Genomic DNA, 27,427 nt, shown 5'->3' on the forward strand with positions numbered 1-27,427 from the left:
CACCGAGGCACTTGTAAATGCACTCACAGTCGCACTCAGATACACACACAAATGCGCGCGCACACACACACGCCCTCACCTACTCCCACGAACACACACACGTGCGCGCACACTCACCTCCTCGCGCGCGCGCGCGCGCGCGCACGCGCACACAAGCGCGCACGCGCACTCACCTACTCACGCCCCCGCGCGCGCGCACACACGCGCACTCCCCACAGGAGTTTCCCTCACCTGCCCGGCGGCCACCGCCCCCTGCTCCCGCCTCATTCGCATAATCTATGCGCTGGCCTTATTAGTATGTAAATATATGCGCATACATTTGCATGCCGATGAGGCCAAGCAAAGAGTGGGTTGCGATCAAAATGGCGGAGCGGGGCGGGCGAGGTAGCGGCGGTCACGGCAGCCTGGACAAGAGCATCACCCTTCCGCCTGACGAAATCTTTCGCAATCTGGAGAACGCCAAGCGTTTCGCCATAGACATCGGTAACCGGGCGTGAATCGCGGGGCGGAGGAGGCAAGGAGGGAGGGGGCGACGGCCGAGGGACGGGCGGCGGCGGCTCTCGCCCGCTGAGGGGACTCGTCGGGGACTGGCAGCCTGCTGGAGTGCGGGGCACGCTGGGAAATGCAGTCCCTTGGGGCGCCTCGACCCTGCGCGGGGTGCTAGAGACTCACTACAGCTCCCGGCAGGCGCCGCGGCGGAATAGCGGCGCGGGGCACGGCGGGACTGGAAGTCCCGCAACCCTGCGGTGGCAAGGCGGAGGCGGGGAGCGGCACTACAAGCCCCAACATGCCGCTCGCGGCTGTTAACGGGCCGCTGAGGTAAGTAGATTAGAAACAGCCCGGGGCTGCCCTTGGCGGCGACGAGGGGAGAGAAAATCCCATGGGGCCGAGGCGGCCGCAGGGAGAGCGAGGCGGTGGGGTAGAGGGCTGCCATGCCCGCGAGGGGCTGCTGCTAGAGAAGACGCAGTGCCCGCGAGCAGGGGCGGCTCCCCTCTCAGTGGGGCCTTGAGGCGGCAGCCGCGCCTCCCCGGAGCTGGACAGCGCCCCGGGCGAGAGGGCGACGCCGCGGGGCTAGGCCCAGCCGGGGAGGAGCCCCGCGGAGCCCCCGGCCCCGCGGCTGAGCCTTGTTGCTGGCCGCGGTGAGGGCCTGGGGCGCAGGAGAGCGGTGTGCGGCGTGGGCTCCTCCGTGCCCCTGAAGCAGGCCTCAGAGAAGAAACGGGGCTAGGGCAAGGCTGCTGCTTGCCCTGCTCTGGCAGAGCAGAGTGGCTGCAGAGGAGAGGAGTGGGTTTGAGCTGGGTGGGGGGGCTATAGCAGCAGCAAGCTAGGCTTGCTTGCTGCAGTCATGTGCAGAAAGACCCTGTGTCCTATGCCTGGACCTGAGAATGTGGCAGACCTGGGGGGCCAACGGCCTGCACTAAGGGGTGGATACAGTAATGCACATCAGAAAGTGAGAGCTGAGTGCCACGGCCCCCCAGCAGAGAGTTATGCTCGTCTAGTGAGCCGTTTTAGGATGCGACTGAATGTGTTCCCATATCTGAGCAAAGCCAGTTGATGATACTTCAAGCTGTGCAAAGATGAGCGCTCATTCTGCTAGGGGGATCAGTGAAACCAAAAATGGCAGTTCACACATTTTGCTCCTGTTTTGCAATTAGTAGGTCAGTGAAACTACTTGGTAAGAACCCAGATCAACAGTTCTTTGCATTCAACACTGGCTGCTATATTGGCACATCACTGTGCCATATGATCATCCCGGTGCAAGCTTCCTTTAGTCCTCTGGTCCAGTTTGCTCTGTTGGGTGGTATGGACTTACTGTGTGTAAGGAGGACTATATGCACCATAATATATAACCTTGTTATTATATCACAAGTATACTTAGCTCCTTCAGAAGGTAGTCGCTTATTTCATGTTTGTGAAAATGAGAGTTAGACTTAGTCCTTTCAGTGGGTCAGAGTGGAATTAGAGCTGTAGGATTAATTATAAACCTTGGTTATATGTCTCAGCTGGTGTCCTGAATGGACTTTTAAGTCAAAAAACTGGGGGAGGGAGTGGAGAAAGTGTAAAGCGTAGCTAAATGGATGCATACTTTACATACCATTTATCTGATGATAAATTAACTGCTGAAGCACCTGCATTTAGTATTATAGGTGTTGTACAAACACTATTACATTTCAGGACAAGTTTGGCGATTCCTCTACTTAGAGGTTTGGAAAGAAGCTTTTAAAAAAAAAAATCTTTAAACAATGAACCAGCAGAACRTAGCAGAGTTTGAATTTTGTTTACTAGAAACTTTAATGTATTGGCTGGTGCACTGAAACAAATATCTGAGGTGAGGAATACTTTATTGCTTTTGTTTCTATAAATGTCTGTCAGTGATCATTTGCAACCAGCCTCAGGCAGATTTAGCTTAAAATTCCTGATGGAAGCCTCATATTTCTCCCCTAAACATTGCAAAAATTTTCATCTTTATTTGAGCATTATTGAAGAGATGACAGTACTGTTATATATATAAAATTATCTGGTGCCTATTGCTTTACTTTTCACTTGCCTACACTGCGTTTCTGGATTACACTTGTCTGTAAGGCAGCAGAGTTTAGAACCACTGAGCTTAGGTAGTATGTTATGACTTTGCCAACTTTTTACTTACTGTTGGGACTTTGGTTTTAACTGAGTAGCTGGTCATAATTGCATCCTGTTTTATATGCTGCATGTTCTGCGAGATGCATTGCAAATTTACTGAAAGGAGGTAATACGCCAAATCTTTGGCAAGAGGCAATTAATGCATGCAGATTTGAATTCAACTATATAGTAGAACTGAAGCACAGAAAGATATGGACCTTCTGACTGCCTTGTATTCATGTTCTGAGAAGGCAACATATGGATGCAAAGTTAAAGGTAACTTTTCTTATATGGATAAGGTTGTAGTTTGTAGCCCAAATTACTTTTTAATATGACTTAAAATAGATTCCTGTTTTCTATTTCTTAAGATTTTCTCTAACAGCCGAAGCAGCTTAGAGTTTTATGAACCAAACTGATACTTTAGAACAGGAGACATTGAAGTGTTCTTCAGAGATTGGAGGAAAAAAAAACAAAACTAGTTTTACAAAATAAAAAGCAGGGTCTTTGACAGTCCCCTGCTTTCAGAATCAAATCTCTACTTGATTCAAGATATCAAAGGTACCAAATGTGCCAGCAGATTTATTTCCTAAGGAAAATAAGTTAGTGAAATTAGTCTAGCTTCCTAAATTCACTTTTGCAGATCAGGTGCAAAGATAGCATATTTAGGGCAAGTGACTATGTACTGTTTCAAGATGAGTATTGAAAGCTTTGTCTTGACATAAGCATACTCATAGCCTGAAGAGAAGAGGCTGATGGGGTTGGTCTGCTGGGACTTGGGTGTTGGTAATTTTTGCTAACTGGTATGTTTAAGGAAGTCTTAGTTAAATCAAGTTCTTCTCAGTTCACATACAGGCAAAATTAAATCCTATGGTCAAAGTTGGTGTCATCATTTGCTTTTTTTGTTATCTGTTAAAGGATCTTAGTTTAGCCTTTGAAGAATTTGTGAAAATGTATACGTGTCTTAAGTTTTCTGCTGGAAGCTTAATTTTAAATGTTGTTTGCCCTAAAGCGAAGCATAATTTTGTAGTAGAGTTACTCAGTACTTAAATTCATCCTTTAAGGAGCTTTGAATTTGTAGCTTGTCCTTGAAACTGAGTTAGGAATATATTTACTTAAGTGTTCCTGGTGAAACACTTGTTGATTGTGCATAGGGCATGCCTTGCTCAATCACGGCAAACCTACTCATAAAATCCTTTTATAAGCATCAGATTTGGGGTTTTCCATAAAAAATTTTCAAACAAGATAACTAGCAGTGGCTGGCGTAAGCACTACACTAATGCACATTCTTTCCCTCCAGTCCTTCAACTCTTAGTTACCTATAGAGTGGGTAAACACATTAGTGGACTAGCTGACTAAGAACTCTTGTTTCTTTCACTTCTGCTTGTCTTCAGTCATCCCCACATCACTTGGGCATAAGTTCATCTTTAGTGCATTTGGAGTTAGCCATGTCAAATCAGTTTCCTGACAAGGGTTCTTTGGGTCACTGCTTTACGTGCTTAGCTTAATTATATTTGTCTTTAGCTGAGAAGGTCTTAAAACCAAGAACTGTGTTAGATTGTTTGCCCTAACTATGTTTTACATAAGTTAAGGTGAGGCATGAATCATAACTTGTGATCTTTTTGTTAATAGGTGGCTCATTAACCAAGTTGGCTTATTATTCAACTGTACAGCATAAAGTAGCAAGAGTGAGATCCTTTGATCATTCTGGAAAGGTAAGAATTGCATTATATGATGTATCAGTTGCATACGAATGACTTTGAGCAAAGATACAGCCAAACCCAGAAAGTCTGAATTACTGGACTGGCTTTTCACAGCTACCAAATAAAACTTCCATTATACTATTATAGTACCCTGCTCTTTATAGAACTTTGGCTACAACTTGCTCATAGTTTAAATATGACCTTCTGTAACATCTATGATTCTGAAATAAGTTGTCACAACTAAAATGTTTATTTTAAACACACATTCTAATACATACTGACATACTTAAGACTATCCCAAAGCATTTATACTGCAGCTTGGAAGAGTGTTTGGCTCCTGTTAATAACCTTTTGGTGTATTCCAGGGGAAACTAATCTTCACCTTGGGTCTGGCAATTGCTTTTGCTTTGCAAGCTTTATATAGCTCTAGATCCAAATTCACATGATATATGCATCATAGGTGTTCTCTTCACTGAAAGACTAGTAGCAAGATTTCTAAGTTGTGCAGTCCATACATGGGAAAACTCAGTTATGTTCCTCACCTCCTCCTATAGGTTCTGGGTGTTCAAATTGCCTGGATTGCTACAGCTGATGTTTGAAATAGTTATTTTATAGACAGATTGGTATGACACTTAGGTTTAAAAAACATAAATAACCACCCTCCTGTGTAAGCATAACTTTGTTTCACACATTGACATTTCTCACATATGTCTAATGCATGGGAGGGAATTGATTATATTCTTGGCTTCTTAAGGAATATTAGGATTTATTGGAATGGCATTCTTCTTTGAAAGCAGCTTGGGATGTTATGCTGTGGTAGCCTTAACACAGTTTCAAGGCAAAGGAAGCACAAGTATTCAGTTGTTTAGCATATACCCTTATTTCTCAGGGAAGGATTTTAAATAATGAAATCTATACTTTTTTTTTTTTTTTTTTAAGGACATAGAACATGAACCTTTATATGAAATATCAGTTCAGGAGGAGATTACAGCTCGACTTCACTTCATTAAATTTGAAAACACTTATATTGAAACCTGCCTAGATTTCATCAAAGACCATCTAGTCAATACAGAGACAAAAGTAATCAAAGCTACAGGTGGTGGCGCCTATAAATTTAAAGATCTTATTGAGAAGAAGTTGGGGTTGAAGTAAGTGGAACTGTTAAAACTTAATTATGGGAGTGTATTTCTTCTTTGTAAAAGTGATTCTTCATCATAGTCAGTTTTTATAGATTAACTTAATGTTAACCTTGTTTTCCACTTCGTTCTTCTGCCAGCAGTAGCCACCTACATAGCAAAAATGGAGCCAGAGAATGTGTACATTCATCTGGGTCAGATCAGGCTGGACTGTCTTGTTAGTGAACATAAGTTGCACAAAGATTATGAACTAGCATAGTAGAGGTCCGGGAGCAGAGCCAATGGAAAGGAATGCAGGTTCCAGCAGAAAGGCAGTAATAGAAAAAGTATGGTATTATCACAGCTTTTTCTATGAAAGGTTTAACTTGCACCCACTTCTTTTTAGCTTAAACTGCTGTGCATCATGATTATGATAAACCTTTTCACTTTTCACCTCACAAGCTACAGCATTTCAGCAGTGGTATCCCAGTTGTCAGTAATGTGCTTTGGACATGCTGTTGAACCACAAGGGCAGAGGTGCCACTAGGCAAAACCTACAGTGGTTATAAAGTGCAGTAATATTTGAACTACAGTAATTAGTAAATTCATTACTAACAGGGATTTTAACTGAGAAATTTTAATTCGGTTACTGTAATCAGGCATTTCTTTTATGAGACTTGATCTGTCTACTTAAAAGTCTAGGATTAAGTTCATGAAAGGAAGACTTTAGTATTAAAAAACAAAATCCTGTTGGTAAACAATTTTTATCCTGGATGTACTTAATATCTACAGTTGCCCAGCTTCTCAAGTTACAGTTCTAAAAGCTCCTGATGCTTTTCCGTGCATGTCCAGAAATGAGTAATTGATATGATACAGTAATTCATTGCATAGCTCCTGCCTAAACCTCATGTAGAAACATAGCCTTGCAGGAGAATGAAGGGACAGTCCCGTGAATTTACAGCCTAATTTTTTTACCATTCAAGCACCTATATCAAAAGGCGTGTGCCAAAAAGCTACTGTAAGTTTAGATAAACATATCTCTCATTTACACCAAAATAAAACACTACCTGATATCGTTGGCAAAAACTTCAAGACTTCTCGTGTGCTGTAATTCTAAAGAGCACCATCCTCAGTTTTTAAAGTACTATGGCCATCTCCCTTTATATTGCCTTTTCAAATTACTCTCTTTTTCTGATAGGTAGGGTTCTATTAACTTTTTTTTTTTTTTTTTTTCCAAACCAGCCTACATCACTGCCTTATTGGCTCTTACTAAGTTTTTGTTAATCAAGACCAGGAGGCATTTCTCCCCTTACTCTTGTGGTGCATCTGTTTTTTAATGGGTAAAGAATTTCGTACTTAATAGATCCACAGGCCCAGAAAGAAGCAGCAGCTTCTCCTCCCTGACATCTTAGTGTTCTGTGTTAATCGAGATGTACATTTGTACTTTGCTTATGTGTTTTCAAAAGGGCTTCTACTTCTGATATTTCATTCAAGAAATTTAGCATACATAATTTCAGTAACAATACATAAGATACAGAAGTTTACAGAAGCCATAAAGTGTTCGCTGACTGAACTACAGCTTGCATCTTACATGGGCTATGTATCATGTCCCTAGCCTCCCTACTCAGGATATGTACTGTTGTGAATTCTATTATTCTTATGAGGTGTCTCCTTTTCTCCTGTGTTTGGTAATCTCAGCAGTAGGCTCCTTGCAGTCATTTTAATCTGTCATAAATGAGTGCTGAAATGTTGAGATGGCCTTTTTGGAGGAGAGAAGGGAAGAGCGATAGAACACTGTTTTGTTCAGTTAATTTCCAGATAAGTTTCCTTTCCTACTGATTTATATATGTGTGGGTGCATATATACTGGTGCTGGCACTAGGGAGGCAGTGGAAACAAGCAAACTGGGGAGCACAATTATTTTTAATGACAGCATGATTAATGTAGATCAAAGTTACTGTGCAAGTACAGTCTGACTTTCGACCGTCTGTTCTGGCATGGAAATTGGACATCGGAACATATGCAGATCTGGGCCTCATCGTTTAAGAGATCTGGACTTTTGCCATGTGGTGTGGCTTACTAGCTCTTGTTTGTGAAGTTTTTAAAAACTAATGTCTAAAAGTACAGTTACTCATCCCTAGGACTGTGAATTTTATTTTATTTTTTTCTCTTTCACCTCTCTTCAGAGTAGATAAAGAAGATGTAATGACCTGCCTAATTAAAGGATGCAACTTTGTGCTAAAGAACATACCACATGAAGTGTTTGCATACCAGAAAGATTCAGATACAGAATTTCGATTTCAGACAAACCACCCAAATATTTTCCCGTATTTACTAGTCAATATTGGCTCTGGGGTTTCTATAGTGAAGGTGAGTGGTTGCTAAAATGTTTTCTCATCAAATTTGATAAAGGTGATCTGAAACATCTTACTATTTTAGGTTTATAATTGCTTTTTCTCAAGGGACATACAAAGTTTAGAAAAGGAAATCATGATTTTTTTTTTTGATCAGTTTTTTAATGAGTTAAATGCTTTTCCATTGACTCCTACAATCTCACTTCAATCGGATTTAATTCAGTGTTTAGAGAAGTTGCTGCATTAACTGCAGAGGACAAAGGCTCTCAGAGCAGAGTGGGGGTTTTTGCTATACTGTTTAGGGGATCAGATTTAATGTCCATATTTAAGATGTTGGCCTAGAAATAAATACAGAGATTTTGAAAGCTATTTGTGGTGTTCAGTTGAAAATTAAGCTTTAGCCATTAGTGACAAAAGCTTGGAGCAGCTAAACCTAACAGAACTTTGCCATAGAGGTTGCTATTTCTGTGTTGGAGAGTAGCAGCACTGCACATATGTTTATTTGATATGAATGGAAGGGAATGGGAAGTATTGTCTTGGACCTGTAAGCAAATCTCTCTCCTCACGGCAGATGCTGGGAAAGTGATTTCTACATAGAGCAGAAAGCTCTTAGGATTTTAAGTTTGTGGAATACCTCTGGAGAACTTCTCACCTGCTGTTTACACAGTTAAATAGTTCTGCCTGCACCAATCCCCCTGCTTAAAAAAAAAGTGTTGTCATGTTTAACTGTGTGTTTATAGTTACAATAGGACTTTCTAAGCAAAATCTGCCTTTATTGACAGGTAGAAACAGAAGACAAATTTGAATGGATTGGAGGGAGCTCAATTGGAGGCGGAACCTTCTGGGGTCTTGGAGCACTGCTCACAAAAACAAAGGTATCTTTCAAGGGGAATGAGAATAAATGAGATGCTGAGAGGAAGCTCAAAATGGTGCAATACCATACCCTTTCAATAGGGAGAAATAATGATTTTAAGTGATGTTTGTATGGGAGACCAGGAAGCTAAATTAGGCTGCTTGAAGATGAACAAAACTGTGTCCATCTCCTGTGGGTTTTTTATCTTGTATTTGAAGAACTGCTGCCCTTGTGCAAAAACAAACCAGGCAGTTTTGTGATGTTTGGGGTGGTTTTAGTACTCTCCACTAAGTGCTTATGCTCCTAGACTGTTAGATAACTAGGCTGAGTCCCTGAGTTATGCTCATATTTTCTATGGTATTAATGCATAAAGGCAAGCAAATTTGAAATGCAAAAAGACACTACTAGAATACATGGACAAAAAAAAGATGCTTGTCAGTGGCAAAATACTAATCCTACTTGGAGTTGTGGAGGTGGTCATCAAGGACAAGCTTATAGGAAGAGATGAACTCTTTTTTTCTCTCTTAAAACTGGATATAATTCAGAGAACAGCTTGCTCCAAGTGGCCTGTTAATTTTCTGTGCTGTTTCAACATGAATTGCCCACCTAATTCCTGCTGTAGTACCTGCAGAAGCAAAACAGAGAGAGACCAATTATTAGTCAGTATTGGGAGAATGCAGGTTACGTGCAAGTTTATTTTCAGTGACATTAATGCATTTCTACAGCTTAGTCTGTTGAATTTTGGACACTTTTTTCATATGCCTCAAGACATAGTTCTACTTGTTCTTAGTTACTGTGTTTCTTACTTCATTCCAAGAGGTGCATAAGGCTCCTGACTAGAATTCTGTATGTGCTAATCTGTATGAGAAGAAATATAACTAGGAGTACTTTTTGAAGTATTATGAAATCCAAGCTTTTTGGTGATGTTGGATCAACTTCTTTTTATTTATGCCTCTATAACCTAATTTCATGTTCTAACTTTTCACTGGGGTTGTATGCAGGGCAGAACTTGGTGAATTTTGTCTTATTTTATGCTCTGCTAGTCTTGGATAGCTGCATTCTGCCAGATGGTTTTCAGTTCTCCAAAGTACTGCAAAAGAGACAAGAAGATCAGTCTTGTGCTCCATCTCTAGTTTTCTGGGGAAATTTAGAAAACTGTTTGCAGATAACTATATGAGGTCTAGTTTTTAGAGCACTGGCTGTGCATTTCGTGGTTAAAGGAGCTCCAAGATCAGTCCATCTGATTAAGATACGGACTCCGGGTAAGTCTTTGTCACTAGAAATAATATGTCTTTTGCTGGTGAGGATGTTTCTAAAACAAGCCAAACCCCTCATTTATTATCAATAAAGATGCTGCAGAAGTCTGGGTTTATGGACAAAGTTCTCTGGCCATCCAGAAAACTTGGAGTAACACTGTTTGCTTCTCTTCCTCAGAAATTTGATGAATTGCTGCAGCTTGCTTCAAAGGGACAGCACACAAATGTAGACATGCTGGTGAAAGATGTGTATGGAGGGGCCTACCAGACCCTGGGGCTAAGCGGCAATCTAATAGCTAGCAGCTTCGGGAAATCTACTACAGCAGATAAAGGTACCAGTACAGAAAAGATCTACTCGAGATTTACTATACAGTTAATACTTTTTATTGCCGGTCAGCAGGGATTTCCTTCTTTTGAGAGCTTCCTGCTAACACTTAAAGGATGGAAATGTAGTTGCCAACTTCATCAGCATAAACATATCTTGCCATACCCATTTCCCTGTGTTATGTATGTTGGACTGGGAGGGAACATGAAGCACTGCCTGAGTTGCTCTGKTTATTTAGAGTTCTGCTTTGAAGCTAATGGGGAGAAGAAATGCAACCATCTCCTCTGACCCTTGGAAATCAAAGGTTGGTAATGGTCTCCAAGCAGCTAGAGTTGACAAATAACCACCAAATCTAATATTGCCTTGAAACTACCATAATCTGTTTTTCATGATCTTGCCTGCACGTGTTTTATCTGCACAGTAGTTTATTGATCTTGCCCATACAATATTTTATTGATTTAAAAATATTTATATAATACTGTCTTACAAGCAGGCATTCAAATTTTCAGTTTGGGATTATGTAAACCTAGGGAAAGTGAAATAGCTACCTAGTTAAGCCAACGTTAATTCATTCATGTGGGAAATAATGTGGCTTTCTTTGGTCCAGGAAAGGACATATGGCATGCTGGATACTTGGTGTAGTGATTTTGTTTGTTTGTTTGTTTGTTTTTATTATAATATTGCAAATAATAAAATTCCAAATTATTAAAGTGCTTGAAGTGCATCTCAGGTCAAGATGACTTGTCATCCATGGTTCCTAGAGAGAAGAAAAGGAGTTCATGCGAGGTTGGCCTTTCAACAAGGTTTTTCTCTAGCATTCTTTCACAGARGCTCAGTGCATTTTTTTTTCCACGGTACCTTCAGTCAAATAGATTTTCGCCTTGCTTGTTATTTGAAGGGTGTTTTTTGGTTTGTGTGTTTTTAATAAAAGATCTTTGGGGTAACACTTCTTACATGTATAAAGAAACTGGTCAAGCATAAAGAGCTCTCTCCATCCTTTTCCTGTGATGCTTTAGAATTCCTACTAATTATGAAGCATCACAGGAAAAAAATTTATATATTTGTATATATAAAAGCTGTCTGACTTTATCATAAAGCCAGGTAGACTGATCCCTAGAGCAGAGAGCTAGTAGTAAAAGGGAGGGCTGAATTTTTTGTTCTCTTAAGTTGTGTAATTGAATTCATCCCTTTTATTGCTAGTTGAAGAAATCGTTGAATCTACTCAAGGTATTTTTTTGCCAGCTGTAGGCCACCTGTTAGAAAAATATTGTCTCTTTGAGCATTCTTCAACTGTATTTAATTTCGCTTACTATTTCCTTTGTTTAAGAATTTTCCAAAGAAGATATGGCAAAAAGTTTACTACATATGATCAGCAACGACATTGGCCAACTTGCCTGCCTCTATGCCAAACTCCATAACTTAGATAAAATATATTTTGGAGGATTCTTTATTCGGGGTCACCCTGTTACCATGCGCACAATAACCTACAGCATCAACTTCTTCTCCAAGGTAAAGAAAGCAGAGAATTTCCTAATAGCAAAGTCATGCATTTAGGTATCTTTTCGTTGGCAATTCAGAGACTAAAATAAATGGATTAGCAAATTAAGTAAGCTTAAAGGGCTGCTGTTTACATAGGCACAGCTACAAAGATTGATTGCGGGAGGGATAAAATAAATATGAATGGCCTGGGAGTTCTGCCTCTCGCTTGCCTGTGCCCTCCCTGCCTCTCTCTCCCTCTCCCTCTCTCTCTCACACACACACACGCATGCACCCACCCTACCTCTCGCTCTCTCTCTTGCTCTCTATTGCTCTCACACGTGTGCCCACCCTGCTCCTCTCTCTCTCTCTTGCGCCCTCTCGCCCGCCCGCCTGCCCTGCCTGCCCCTCTTGCGCCCTCTCGCCCGCCCGCCTGCCCTGCCTGCCCCTCTTGCGCCCTCTCGCCCGCCCGCCTGCACTGCCTGCCCCTCTTGCGCCCTCTCACCCGCCCACCTGCCCTGCCTGCCCTGCCCGCCCCCTCTCTCCCACGCACGCACCTGTCCTGTCTCTCTCTCTCTCCATTCCTTTTTTGTTGTTTTTTTTTTGATTGACAGGCTCTCCTTTAGCTGTCATATAATGAATTTTCACTATCTTCCTAGATAGCTTCCATTGTTATTCAATTCCTCTTGCTGACTCTCATCTATTTCTTTCCTCCCCCAGGCTGTGCAATGTGGGATTGTTCTGCTGAGATAGTTAGCAGTTAATATCAGTGTTTAAAAACAAAACAAAACAAAAAATGCAAACTGTAATTCTTTCTTGGTTTTGAAGCTGTGGCAAAAATTAAAGTTTTTTCGGTAGAAATGTCATCAAGCCCAAAAGCTCACTTAGTGCTTGTTAGAGGTAGGTTAGTTCCTGCACCTTTACAATTTATATTGTAGTCTTACAGAACTGATGGTATATGGATATCTAGATGATTTTTTTTCATCTCAGTGCTTCAGCCAGGAGACTTCTGTATGCTGCTTTTATTTTCCTTTGTCTCACCATTGCAGTCCCTTTCTTTAAAACTTGGCTGGGTTTCAAGAAAACTATTACAAAACTACAGCTTTAGATTCTTGTAAGCACAGCTTTATCAGTGGTTCAGTCTATGCAAAATTTCTGAGAGCTCTAGTTGATCTTTTACTTTAGGTAACCCGAGCATTAAGTTTTCTTACATTTACTGTTCTAGACATAGCTGACTTTTCTTTAGAAAAGACAGTGTCTCGCCCAGCCTTGCCTAGGCAAGCTAAAGGACCCCGCTGCTAGGATGGGGGATGTTTCTGTTCTCCCTAGCTTTCTTGTATTTTATTAGCAATTTGATGGGGGGAATGCTTGCCTATGGATAATATACAGGGTGTCTGTATATTGTTGAATGTTAAATAGCAGTGTAATGAGATAAAGGAAATGACTAATGGCTTGAATGTGTTGGATGCACAGTGGCACACATTTATGTTGAAGACCTAGAAATCAGATGACCTTGTATTTCCAGCCATTTCAAGCAAGAGGAGTTGAATATTCATGGAATGATGTGGTGGTCTTTCTAGTGAAGTACTGGCTTCCTTATGCTTCTGTGGCTGCACAGGCTTAGAATACGCACCACTTCTGCATGTGTTTTTTCCCAGCTGTCTTATAACTGTGCAGTGATGTGTGTAAGCAGTACGTCCTGAAGTTGTGTTTCAGGAACACCATTTTTGCTGCATCACTGAAGTTACTGAATGTGTTAGAATGTAGCACAAATGAATACTACTATATTCTAGTCTTTTCTATTAAATTTAAGTGTAAAACTAGTGACAAAGAAGTGCATGTTAGCCATCAGGGACCATCCAATTGCAATGTTTCATATTGTGGCAGGGAGAGGTTCAGGCATTGTTCCTGAGACATGAAGGCTACCTGGGAGCCATTGGGGCATTTTTAAAAGGAGCTGAACAAGACAGTAAGTACAGCATTGCTATGTTCTGTATATGCTGTGTTCTGAAATGTCAGTGTAATGTCCAAGCTTCTCTTAAGAGGCTGCATGTGAATTGTTGCCTAAATAAATACATTTGGCACTAAAAACACAAATGCTGGGCTTTGCTTTTATATATTCTGGCAAGGACATCTTAATTTCTCACTGTTCTCCTGCTCTCCTTTGATAAGCCTGGAGGATTTGGCTATTTTCTTTTCCGCATTTTTGCAAAGAGCAGCTGTACCTCTAAATTTGGGGTTCTGAAAACTTTCTTCTTCAAAGAGGCCAGCTTCTGAATTCAGTTAATGTGCTTAAGAAGAATGGTATCTCAAAACTATATTGATTTGAGAGTGGAAAGCCTCACAGGTATTTATGAACAATGAGACACTTCTTTCTAGCATTTTGTGGGTATAGGTTGCTTTGGTTGAATTCTGCCTTTTATATAACTTTTTTTGTCTTGTTGCTATACAAGCAAGCCATTCAGTGCATTAGTTACAGCGGAACCAATAGTGAGATTTATTAATGCTACTTAATTTTAGTAAATATCAAATGCACTTCAGAACAATGGATTTAATTTCATACCCAATTTAGGGATTTTGGCAAGGAACCAGTTACTAAGGAATTAATCCAGTGCCCCTGAAGGCATGTTGCTTTTGTAGCATGTACTGTACATCAGGAAATTGACTGACATTCTTTCAAATGAAAGAAATTTCTAGAAGTAACTCTAGTGTTTATACAAAACATATCATGTACTTTGATTAAGATTTTTGTAGTGTATTGTGTTAATAATGGATCTAGATTTGGAAATAAGAAATGGTCTCTATGATAGTGATAGAAAAACTAACCAGCTGTAGTGCTTTGAAGACATCCTGCTCTTTATAGCACTTAATAATAAGGAAAGGGGGTAAAAAATAGAATGATTTTAGAACTTTAATTGTCTTGTGTCTCATTCAGTTTAGTATGAAGCTCTTTTGAGCTAGGTAATCTACTGAGTAGTAAAAACACTGCTGTGGAGGGTAGAGGGAAAAGTAGTCTTTATTTATAAAGACACAAGGAAAAATGGCTTTTGCAGTGAAGCAGCTTCTCTGAAGGGATGCTGTCTCTAGAATCACTCATGGGAGTATTTCCGGTTGTATTTTCAGATTATGTCTCTCTCTCTCTCTCTCTTTCCTAGATCCAAATCAGTATAGCTGGGGAGAGAATTATGCTGGGAGTTCTGGTCTTATGAGTACATCGCCTGATGTTTTCCCCATGCAGAGAACAAGGAGTGGTACGGTACGTTGTTGTATTTTCTAGAATTAAGTGCCCTCCCTTAGTGATGAAGATAGGAACCTAGATGATTATTCTCAAGCTAGTTGCGTCTTGCCCCGGGACTATGCTACTTACCAAAAGGAATGACTAATATGGTGTCTTAGGTTGTGTGTGAAGGTTTGATAATTTCATATAAGTCATCCCACGTTCTTAAAATGTGGATCAGTTCTTTTTTTGGTGTCTCATAAATAGAGATTGTGGCTTCTGCTTTGTCTTGTTTTGCCTCACAAAAGGAGGAAATGTTCTTCTCCTACCCTTTCTCTGAAATATCTGGGTTTTGCTACAGCTGAAATTTTGTGCCACAGAATTCTGAATCTGATCTTCCTCTGTCTTTAAGTAGTATTTATTTATCTTCTGTGAGGGGAGAACTATAAAACTGAACAGAGCATGAGCGCATCCATCTCAGATATACTGGCAGTACAGTAATTCCAATTTCACAGTGAAACTAGCATACAACAGACAATCAGAAAATACATTAAGGTTCATAAAATATTCCAATACTGCATCTCCTGAAGTGCTTTCGAAAAAAAGCTAGAATAGTGGCGCTCAGTGTCTTCATTTCACTATTGTTTTTGCTGGGCAGTGTTTTTCACGTCAAGTATGTTTGGGGAGTTTTTTTCTGTTTTATTTTATTTTATTTTTAATTTCTTCCATCACTGGTTTATCTGCTCACAGATTTCAGTGAGTAAAGTTCACAGTTTTCAGTGTTTTCAGTGAGTTGTTTTCTGTTGGTTACTAGAACTCTTACTGAATGTTTTCCTAGACCAACCGATTAATCACTCTGACGTGCAAATAATGAAATTTGTGAGTTTTGTCTATATACGAAAAAATCTAATTTTAAGGTTTGCTGTAACTTAAATGAATTATTGTAATGAAATTGTGGATTACAAGTATGACCAAAAAAATAATACTGTGATCTTTAGTTCTTACTCATAAAATAGGACAGATAAAAAAAAAAAGTGCAAATGTAATGATCTCCTCTTGTTTGTCAACACTTTAATCTGTGAAAAGATTTTTCATGTAGGCATTTGTACAGGCATCTTAAACCAGATGTAGCATACTGTCCACAGCTGCTTCATTTTGAATTCTTACATTGCTTGGCACTCACTTTATTTGTATAAAGTGAAATCTCTTTGCAGAAATCATAGTTTAGAAAAGTCCAGTCTTCAGCACTGAAATTAATACTGAAGGCTATCTTTATTTAGCAACTGCTTTGGTTTATTTACACAAGGTTTTGTCACACTGTAGGTTTTGATCTTTACTTAGTCTGAACTTTACTGGAACATTCTGTGTTTACAAATGCCATGTGAGCAAATAACTGTATAACATATAAAGATATACATGCACAATTTTTTTTGAAGAGATGCAGGAAATAAGGCACATCATATATACAGAGCTGTGTAACTATGCATATTTTGCATCCATTTAGTCTTTATCCTTAGAAATTTGGTCCTAAAGCTTGTTTTCACGAGGTACAAGCAAAATTTTGGAGACATAATCAGGAGCACAAAATGAAGCTGTAAAGCAGTGTAGCAACATTCCTTTCTGAACAAAGCCTGTGCTCAGCTCTTTCACTCCTGTCTTTGAACCTGATAACAGCAGATTCTGCACTAGAGGGGAGGCAGGGAAGGAAGATAATGAAAGCTTGCTATGAGGCAGTGATAACCTCTGTGAGGTGGGCAGGATAAATAATCCGTGCAGGGGAGTGTGTTATTTATAATAGCATAAACTCTAATGCAGTTGTCTACAAATCCATCAGTTTTAGTTATGGGTGGACTTCAGCAGACCTTTTACTAGTTTAATTTGCAATGGATCAATTTCTGAATAAATTCTAACAAACTCTTCTTCCAATTTTTCATCTAGTTTGACATGTTCGAAATGGATAGGTTGGAGAGACCACTTGTTAACCTGCCACTGCTGAAGGACCCATCCACCTATATTCCAGATACTGTTGACCTCACAGATGATGCCATGGCCAGAAAATACTGGCTAACTTGCTTTGAAGAGGCTTTGGATGGGGTAAGTTGTTGCAATGCAGTCATGTGTTTGAATGATGCAAAGATTTAGTGAATAAGTTTTCTGTGAACTGATGTGTTTAGCCTGCAAAATATACCTGCATGTGTCAAACCTATTGTATGCAAGTACAGTTCATCTTCCCCTTTTAACAGAGGCATCTGAATTTATCCAAGTCTCCTAGATCTGTGGTATCTTCAGAGACAGAAATGCTCTTCTCTTGTGGCTTGTTTTTGAGGTGTTTCCAAAGCATCTCTTAAACACCACATGTCATTTCTCTTTGCAGAGCTGGTGAGCATGATGATTACACAATGAAAGGCCAAAAAGGCAATGGTCAAAGATACTTCTATTGTTTTCTGCTCTTGGGAACAGTCTTGCTGACCTAGAGACACTTTTGCATCCAAAAAGCATGATTTAATCAGACCTGAATTATTTCTTTTTTACACTAAGTAACTGATTGTGTTTTCCCAAGTCAGACAGTGCATGCTAGCACTTAAGAGCTATGTATACTTAGTAAGCAAATCCAAATCAGAAAATCCATGACTTTGTGTGGGGGRAGGAGAAGGGCTGGGAAAAACACAGGGGCAACCTATTAACTTGACCTTACCATAATAAAGAAAAAAAAGAAACAAGGGTTTAATGTGGACTGTTTTAATTTGTTATGTAAACTTTCTCCTTTTTTCTTTCTTTTTTAATTTTTTCTGCTTTTCTTCCCCTCTCTCCCTCCAAGTAGTTAGAACTTGTGCTTCATTTCTGAAAGCACAGTGTTGAAAATAAACTTCAAATCTTTTGGGAGGGGAGGAGATACTTAGAATTGTTCTTTGGTGGCTAGAGAAGAGGAAAGATGGAAGATACTGTGTAGAAAGGACTAGCTAGTATGCAGACACTGAACAATATAGCAGATATTTTTCAGACTGAACTTCCAATTAGTTACATGGAGGAAGAATTCATTTAGTAATTTCAGTCTTGCCTCATTTCTCTACCAGGTAGCAAAGCGTGCTGCAGCCAGTCAACCAGACTCTATTGATGCGTCTGAGAGAGCTGAAAAGTTCCGACAGAAATACTGGAATAAGCTCCAGACACTCAGGCAGCAGCCTTTGTAAGGGTCTTTATTTTCCTGTTTTCAGCACTGGCTGCTTTTACTGAGCAGAGCAAACTGAAAGATAACTAAAAGCTAACTAGCCTGGAGGCTACAGCAAGTTGATGGTCCAAATATCAGGTCCTCTATGAACAGAACTTTGGGATCTCCTATATTAGAATTTAACTAAAAAAAAATTCCATCTCAACAGAAAAATGATCAATAGCCTACAATTTTTAAAAATGGTAACATACTAATTCAAGTATCTAGCATCTTTGGTGCTCCGAACATTTGCCCTCTCTCTATTTAAATAACCTGTTTAGTATGTTTACCACTTAAAACCAGTATTAAGTGCATGTGGCGTATAAAGACTTTTATCTAATGTGCATAAGTGACATGCTATGGCTTGTTGGAACTCATCCTAAGTTGGGAGAAAAGAGGGGGGAAAATAATTTTTCTCTGTTGTCTGAAGTAGTTAACCTTCTTTTTCCCTCTCCCTTTTTAAAGTGCATATGGTACCTTAACAGTTAGAAGTCTCTTGGATACAAGGGAACACTGTTTAAATGAATTCAATTTTCCAGATCCCTACTCAAAGGTAAGTTGTTCTTGCTTTACAGGGTGGACAACATGTAAGTTCAAGACTTTTTTTTTTTTTTTCTTAATACTCTGAAACTTTGTATAAGTAATGGCTTATGGGGGGGAGATAAGTAACTGGCTGTCTTGCAACATTATTACTCAGTTGGTGGTTGCTGCTCTGAGGAGGAACAGCAATAGCTAATGGGATATGGAGCCTTTGACCTCTGAAATGCTCGTCCCCCTCGAGGTGAGGATAGTGCTAACCTTTTGGGAACTTTTCAGAAGTGAATTGATGCTGCCAGTCCCTTTCCTGATGAGTGTCTCATGTCTGTCACCAGATACTATTGTAACTTGCTCCTTCAGTGAGGAGGTGCTTCCTTCCGTTTATAGCAGAGAAGGCTACATGGAGAAGCCTGTGCTTCTCCTGGGCAAGGAGTACCTTACCAGTGACCTGAGAATTTCTGTCTTGAGGACTGTCAGTCTACTTCCCCTATACCTAGGCTACTACTGCAGTCTGGCAGATTTTTAAGAATGTTTTTTTCGCTCTCTTTCTTGTAATTGTTTTCATGGGGTAGAAGCCGTTTTCAAATTTAAAGAAAGCTATGTGTAGCTACTTATGTACTTTCCAGTAAGCATGTAAGTGCAGACAATTGCAAAAAACACTTAGAGCAGTTAACAGTCTCAACAGCAGCAAGCAAAAGTCACCAATGCTGTGAACTTGCATTTCCGTACTTTTAATTACCTTGAAGTGCGTCCGTGGTGGGGTAGGGTGGTTGTTTTTGTTTTTAAAGGAAGGGGGGAGGCTCATGCATAGCGTGTTTGTGTTCTTTCCCCTTTACCCCTCCAAAAGGCCCGAAAAAAACCCTCCTCCACCCCTTCTGTTTCTTGCTGAGGCAGTCTCTCCTTAAACTAGCTATTGTCTCTGGATTAATTTCCTGCTGTGCTAAGAAAGGATTCTTGATTGCTTTTGTAATCATTCACATACTTAGCTAAGTTGGGTTGAGGTGTATGTAAATACATAATGTCTAACTTTTATTTTTAAAAATGTTTCTTGCTGTTGTGCAGCTGTTTACTCCTCCCTGTGGTTTATATGTAGCAGGGTTGGGGGAGAGGGTATTTGAAGTCAATAGTTCTCAAAAATAACTTCCTGTAGGCCTGATCCTTGCCACTTTTCAGTGTGAACATGCAAATGATAACTGCCAGCGTCTGGTTGGAGACTTTTTTTTGACTATTAACATATTTTGAAAAATACATAGAAGCTTCTCCCTGCTGTTTTGGATCTGTGGTGTCAAATGTTACATTCACTTCTAAGAACAAGACAAAAAAATGGGTGAGAGGTGGGTTTTATTTGTGTTTGCTTTTTTATAATTCAAACAAGATATTGCCAAGATAAGGTCTTGGTAATCATATTGAGTACCACCTTTACATCATCTTTAAATTTTTCAATGGACTAGTTATGTAGTATTGATCTTACTGGAGGTAGAAGGGGAGGAAAAAACTGAAAGATTTTAAGTTTCTGGGATGATGAACCTCTTGATGGCACAAAAAGAAAACCCACTGCCCCAAAACAACAAAAAAAACCCAACCCACCCTTCTCCAGTTTTTGCACAATGCTAGTGGTAAGCCTCCTCATGCTAATTATCTGCTTTTTGATAGATCGTGTTACTACTGAAGTTGTTTTTCTTGGGTCCACTCCCCGTTTTCCAGGCTGCCCAAAATCTGTTGCACCTCTGATTTATTTAGAAAAGTAATTCTTAAGCTATAGAATATATCCTATTAATAATGAAGCTTTCTGTTAGAATCCCAGGGAAAAAAAAAATTCTTGTTGATCCTAAGCATGCTGATAACAGTAACTTGTTGGTCCATTAGAGGCCATGAACCTAGAGGAGAATGCTTGGAGGTGGTCTTGGGACTGAGACAACCAATGATGGGTAAGAATTTTTCATCTGTAAATCCAATGTTTCGTGTCTTTTTTACAGGTAAAGCAGAAAGAAAATGGCATAGCCTTAAAATGTTTTCAAAGCGTAATCGAATCTTTGGATTCATTAGGCTGGGAGGAGAGACAGTTTGCTCTGGTGAAAGGACTTCTTGCGGGGAATGTCTTTGACTGGGGAGCAAAAGCGGTCTCAGAGTAGGTGTTAAATGTTTTAAAAGCACCCTTTTTAAGACACAGAATATCCCATTGTTTTTAAAAAAAATAAATAAGTGCACCAATCTAACTTTAATTGTAGTTTGTATTTCACCTTCATCCATTGCTGGTTGTCTATTTACAAGCATTGTTGTGGTGCAGCAAATTTCATATTTCCACCCTTTAAACTTGGAAAACATGTTAATGTGAATGTTTGAATTAAGTGGCACAGCATTTAATATTCAACAGTTTGGCTGCTTTGCTTGTAGCAGACATTGTTATTAGCACTGCTTTTGGGTATGTGTTCTATTTAATCTGATACTATGTTCCTGTAATATAGAAAATATGCTACTCTTTGTAACCCACAGTTGTCTTGATAACTTAAACCCCCTGAATATGTAATGTGGTAAGTTGGGTGGTCTCCTATAATGACTAAATATTGCTTTTGATTAACATACTTTTTTTTTTATTACCATTTGGAGAATTTTTTTTCCTTATAGATCCTGTCAGCAGTCATGAATTTATTTAAGGATATGAATACCAATAGTCTTGAAATATTTTTGATTTTTCAGCTCTAGAACTCCCACTTTCTTTTTTGCAGGCTGCTAATATAGATCCAAGGGTGTGGGGGAGGGGTGCTGTTTTGAAGCTGACATTCAGCACTTTCCCTTTCTATGCTTTTATTTGAGGCGTTTTCCTTCTGATTAAATCAACAAAGGTCCATTCAACATGAGATGATTGAAGGTTAGACGGGCATTTTTAAACTTGCATTGCTTCTGATGTTGCCCACAACCACAGAACCTTGAACTGACAGCAGTAAGGGTAGTTAGCGTAGTTGCCGCTCTTGGAAAGTGTGTCTCTCCCTCCCTTCAAGGAGGAGCTAAGAGATACAGCCTAAGTGAAATGTCACTTAATAGTAGGTCCAGGAAACTTTATCTTTTATGGGACTTGATTGGCAAGCGTTGTTCACAGAATGCAAGAGGAATAGTCTATTTATTTCATGAAGCAAAACAGCATGGTGTAATATTTTAACTGACAGCTAAGAATCCAGCCATCTCCTTATGTCTTCCTGCATTACCACCTAACTGTTCGAGGCTACTTTGTAATACATGTTGCCAGTAGCAGTACCTTTTAACATCCATATCTAGTTATTTTAATACCTTTTTTTCCCCCCACATAGGTACAGCTTTAAAAAAACTTCTATAGTCCAGTCTTCAAATTAGACTTTGTAAAGCACTGTTTTACCATGCAGATATTTCAGACCATGACTACATTTATGGTGGCCTGCAGATCAAAAAGGTTTCTTTTTTTGCCTACCGTTTAGTGCCTGCAAACAGTTGTATGTTGAAACTTTTTTATTTTGGCATAAAAACTCTCTGGTTCAATGTACATCTGAGCCTTTTCTTTTTAACATAAACATAAAAAGTATCGTGTGTTCAGTCATTGGGCTTATCCACACTCTGCACTACACCTGATGCAATAAAATTGCTGGCCATCTGCTAAAGAAATGATTGAATGATACATTTATATGCGATAAAGCTGCCTTAACTGTGTACTGTTTATTTCTCTTCTGATACAGTGTTCTGGAATCTGAGCCACAGTTTGGATTTGAAGAAGCCAAGTCAAAACTGCAAGGTATAGGGAAATATATTTGTTATTAGTACTTGCTAGGGTCACCTGAAATAAAGGTTGCAGAGTTTCACTGAAATGTTGCTCTTTGTGTTCCAAAAGAACTGAAATCTGAAAATCACTCTCCTAAGTCTTAGCCACCCAGATACTCAAAATATCTTGCCATGCTTGCTATTTTTAATAATTGTGCTAATCCTGTCAAGGAGATAATGTCCCCTGAGGTACAACATCAGCCCTCCTAGGATCAGTTATGATAAGTATCTTACATGATTCCATTACTTTATTATAAAAATTTCACTTCAAGACTGCTGTAACTGAGCTATTCCCGTAATTAGGAGCTTAGGACATCTTTGAATATGCAGGTTTAGCATTCGGAACCTGAGCTCAGATGCTTTAATGCTTAAGCATCTATAAAAAACAAAAAATACCCTCCCCATGCTTTTTTTCCCCATAGTGTACAGAATGACTGTTTGTCTAAAAAATAATGCTAACACAGTTTTGTCTGTGACACAGAACGTCCGTGGTTAGAAGATTCCTACAGTCAATGGCTAGAGCGACTGAAGGTACGGCTGTACTATTTTTACTAACCATTGAATAATTAAAGACATAATACATTACTTTTTTAAAAAAAAGAGTGCAAGATTAATAATGTTGTTTTATGACTAATGTATTTAACCGTTAGAACTTTGTTCAGGCAATTCAAAATGAATTCTAGTAACACACTACCAATAATTCAGCAGCCATACCAGAATGAAAGGAATAAAAGGAATTAGTCCAGCATTTCATTACTTGCTAAGCTCCTCAGCTCAATTCCCTCAGGAACTGCAGCATTTGGAACTGGGCTGCTTTCAAAGCTCTTCCAACATAACCATATTGTGTCCCTTCTTTATAAGGGCACTTATTTCTATGCAATTAGACCCACAATTCTGACAGCTTGGGCGCAAATGTATTTTTTAGGTTGTTCCTCCATCTGCGTAGCCAATCTCAAAACTACATTAATTTAGGAGCTTCCTGAAGATAATTAACTTGTCAATTAGCAAAGCTTTTTTTGGTCTGTGAGATGTCTATTACTATTTAATCAAGGTTCATAGAAAAGGTTAAAGCTTTTGATTGTTTTATAGGTCTGAAAATTTGTAGGAAATGGTACTGAAAAAGCTTGGTATGCTTTAATAATTTCTTTTTCTTTAAGATGTAATACTTGTAATGATTTTTATCAGCTAATTTCTAGTCAAATGCATCTTGTGTACCAGTGGTAATTAAGGAGGTTCAAGCACTATCCTGACGGGAATTTTTGATAGGAACTAAGCCCTGTTCACTATGAATATGCTTCTGCTAGTAGTGAACTGAGTTTCATAGCATCAGATTTGGAACAAATTAAAAGGTGAATGGAGAATAGAAACTGCCTTGTCATTTTAGGATGTCACTGCCCCCAGCAGTCCATCCTGCCTTTTCCTGGTAGAAGGCGCAATCCCTTTCACCATACAGCATGCTACCTTGACCCAGCCACAAAGGTAGACTTACCCTGATAACCAACCAGTTCATGTAAGACCTAGACAGCTGTCCCCTGCTGCTGCTGCTGCTGCTGCTGCTGCTGCTGCTGCTGCTGCTTCTATTTTAGAGAACTTCAGCTTCTTCAGCTAACAGCTGCATAGAGTAACAAGATGCTAGCCATAATCTAGCCCCCAAACAGTAGGAATATAGGCCTAGCTACCTGCTATTCAGAAGCCTCTGAAGTAAGTTCCTGTTCACAGCTGGTGGAATTTGGCATGTTGTTAGTTGGCAGTTTTAGGTTTAATTTAGCAATGTAGTTTGAAAGATCTTTCTCAAATGGAGGAAAGTAATTAAAGGCTTTAGACAACACAAATTATTCACTGAAATGAACTGTGAACTTAATCCTGAATGCACTGGTTTTCTCTTACAGGAGGGGCCTCCTCATAAATGTGCCTTAATTTTCGCAGATAACAGTGGCATAGACATAATTTTAGGAGTCTTTCCCTTTGTCAGAGAGCTCCTCTCTAGAGGGACAGAGGTAAGTGATTTCCATTGTGCATGCAATATGTAATAGATCTTTTGTAATTGGTGAAGGGTTTGCTAAATACCTATCAGCAATTCACTTGGCCAGTCTAGCATCTAATTTGGAAATAATCCCATTTAAGTCAATGAGCTTCAGGGTTTGGCCCCAAATCCTTGGGACTCCACAGTCTAATTTTGAGTAGTCCGTGAAAGCTAACAAGAAAAGGGAGCCTTTGTAAGACTTAAACTTGCTAAACAAAGGCCTATAATTTCAAAAGATATGAAATAACTGGTTAACTCAGGGAAAATGTGGTTTGGGCCTCCAGCCTTTCTCTTCTCTTGTCTGCTCATGTAAAATAAATCAGGAAATAAAGATGGTGATTTTAAACAAGCAGCTCTAATGCCATACTTGGCCTGCATTAATCAGGGGAATATTTTGACATTTTGCTTCAGGTTATATTGGCTTGTAACTCTGGCCCTGCCCTAAATGATGTTACCTACAGTGAATCCCTGATTGTTACTGAGAGAATAGCAGCAATGGATCCTGTCATTCAGTAAGTATATAACTGGTCTTCATTGTGTATCATACATAGACAGAAAAAGCAAGTTCCTTGTTACATATGTAGTTTGTATTTAATTGTTTGTGTCTGAAATACACAACCTGAAAGTAAGATCTGCGGGCTGATTTACTGTTGTTTTCATTAAGGTGAAACATTTAGAAATCAACTCTTTCTTGAACTTTCATAATTAGAAGCATATTATTTTTCTTGACTTTGCTTTCCCTGGTAACCTCTATATCCTGTAGAGGATAAGTAGCTGACTAAATCCTGTTACTCAAGAAAACACTAAATGTTTCTGGGAGAAGTCCTGGCAGGAAAAGACGACTTTGCAAGAACACTTAAATATTCACTGTCTGAACTGTCTGGCTTGTTACCAGATTTCCATGACCCTGTTGGGGTAGCAATGTAACTGTTGTTGTTTGTTTGTTTGTTTGTTTGTTTAAATAAAGATCTGCCTTGAGGGAAGAGAAGCTGCTGTTGGTCCAGACAGGTTCAAGTTCTCCATGTCTAGATCTAAGGTATATTGGCAAAGTACCAATTTGTTATTTGTCTCCATCAGATAAAGGTTGCCCAGGTACTCTGGAGTATCTCGGCTGCCCTTCCTGATATGTCCTGGTATGAATCACTTCCACAAAACTATTAGAGTTGCTCAGTCTGCAGTTACAGAATTGTAATATTGATCAAGCTTTACTGGTTGTTCTACATCTTACTTCTTATAATTTTGGTTTTCAGCAATTGCACATTGTCACTTTCATGAGCAGCTTAGTTATGATGAGGTGAAATCCTGCACGAGACCAAGAACTCAACTATAAAGAGTGTTTCATGTTGTTAGCCTATTTAGTTTTATTTAAGTTTCTCTACTGAAAGCAAAACTTACCTGTGTTTTGTGGGAAATCCCATTTCTGCATACATTTAATGAAGGTTTTTAAAGTTACATTTGAAGCCTGTTTTCTTCAGTTTAAGTGCTGCTGTTACATCAGTAATTCCATCAGAAATTCCATATTCCACCACATTTTCTATAAATGATAAAGCCCTTAGAACAGCCTGTCTTTCATTTTCACGTGTAAAAGGATGACTATTTCTAAGTCAAACCTCTCATTTCAGCCGCCTGGATAAAGGTTTGGCTGTGCTGGTCAGAGAACGGGAGACGGACTTGGTTATCATTGAAGGCATGGGTCGTGCTATCCACACAAATTATTATGCGGCATTGAAGTGCGAGAGCCTCAAGCTTGCTGTTATCAAAAACTCCTGGCTTGCTGATCGTCTTGGAGGGAAAATTTTCAGTGTCATTTTTAAGTATGAAGTGCCATGTAAATGATACAGTTCTGGCAAACTGTGTGAACAGGAGCAGCAGAATGGACTTGCACTAGTTTTACTTTAACTGTAAAGAATGTATTTTTATTACAACAGGGAAAAGAGTTCACAGGAAATTCCGTATTTATATTGTGCTTTTGTGACTTAAAAAGCAACAATATGATTCATTATATAGTATACACATTCAAATATATATATGTATATCACTCATTGTTTATTTTGGTAAGTGTTTATTTTAATGCTGCAGTATTTGTGATGAAAATACTTTATTTTTTGTTCTGTGAGACATTCATATAGAAATATATTTAAATGTCAATGAAACCTTTTATACATCTCTGCCTACTCTGCCAGCAATGACATGGCCTGTACCAAATAGTTTTTAAAGTGCTGAAAGAATTTGATGTTGCATTTGCCATGTTAGCTTTTAAAGCTATCTATCTAAATTGTTTCATACTCTTTGCAGTTAATTCGGTTAAAGGATTGGTCCACTTTCTAACCTAACAAATGTTGCTTAAGCTGTATTTAAAATAGAACTGTCATGATCTGAGAGCATGGTAGATATCTGAACAATGCTAGTTTACCAACATTTGGAAGAACTCCTAACTTTTACTACTTCCACTGTTTATTAACAATCAATCAAGGGTGGGGGGAGGAAAGCATTCTGCACCTAGACCCTCTTAAGTTCTAATCACTGCCGAGTAATTTAGTATATCTAAATTACCCTCAAAGTGAATCTGTACTGCTTTATTTAGGAATACCTAGCTATTTTGCTGTCACAGGCAAGTTAGTTTCTGTTACCTGCAGCTATTTAATGGTGGGACTGGTAGGAATTTTTTTGTTCATGCACTGCAGTTAAAACCACTTCTAAATAATTTGCCTTTTTTTTTTTTTTCCTCTCCCTTCCATCAGATGTAGAATACATAAATGCAGTGATTTAACTGTTAATTTGCAAACCAGCATGTGCATGCATCAGTCATTCCAGCTCTGGCATGATTTATTCCAAATGAAAAACAGCTTAATTGAAGAACTGTGTAATATGCAGTTGAGAGAACTGTTCTCCCTGATTTTCAAAGATTCTTCTTTGACAGCAAGAGAAGAATAATCCAAAGTGCTCATTGCTTCTCTTGCTG

General features: G+C 39.3%; 1 protein-coding gene across 3 annotated transcripts; it reads left to right on the plus strand.

The window, feature by feature from the left end:
• Positions 1-242: 242 nt before the first annotated feature.
• Positions 243-27,211, plus strand: PANK4 (pantothenate kinase 4). 3 transcript variants are annotated; one of them, XM_026085606.1, is made up of 19 exons: positions 243-483; positions 4,246-4,328; positions 5,256-5,464; positions 7,617-7,800; positions 8,567-8,659; positions 10,072-10,225; positions 11,546-11,727; positions 13,582-13,663; positions 14,850-14,950; positions 16,850-17,005; positions 17,986-18,098; positions 18,585-18,672; positions 20,633-20,784; positions 22,361-22,416; positions 22,924-22,973; positions 24,332-24,439; positions 24,877-24,977; positions 25,433-25,501; positions 26,088-27,211. In XM_026085606.1, the coding sequence occupies exons 1-19, from the start codon at positions 324-326 to the stop codon at positions 26,299-26,301; spliced, it is 2,355 nt and encodes a 784-aa protein (XP_025941391.1). In that variant the 5' UTR covers positions 243-323; the 3' UTR covers positions 26,302-27,211. The 3 variants fall into 3 exon arrangements, with proteins under 3 accessions (XP_025941391.1, XP_025941392.1, XP_025941393.1); XM_026085608.1 differs by lacking the exon at positions 243-483 and adding an exon at positions 849-2,892; XM_026085607.1 differs by lacking the exon at positions 25,433-25,501.
• The last annotated feature ends 216 nt before the right edge of the window (positions 27,212-27,427 follow it).

This window comes from Apteryx rowi, unplaced genomic scaffold, assembly GCF_003343035.1.
Source record: "Apteryx rowi isolate R43461 unplaced genomic scaffold, aptRow1 scaffold_67, whole genome shotgun sequence".
Taxonomy (NCBI): domain Eukaryota; kingdom Metazoa; phylum Chordata; class Aves; order Apterygiformes; family Apterygidae; genus Apteryx; species Apteryx rowi.

Coding starts and splice junctions, on each gene's coding strand:
- PANK4 (XM_026085606.1), top strand. CDS start 324: ATGCCGATGAGGCCAAGCAAAGAGTGGGTTGCGATCAAAATGGCGGAG. Junction 11,728..13,581: donor GCATCAACTTCTTCTCCAAG/GTAAAGAAAGCA, acceptor ATATTGTGGCAG/GGAGAGGTTCAGGCATTGTT. Junction 24,440..24,876: donor TCCTCTCTAGAGGGACAGAG/GTAAGTGATTTC, acceptor ATTTTGCTTCAG/GTTATATTGGCTTGTAACTC.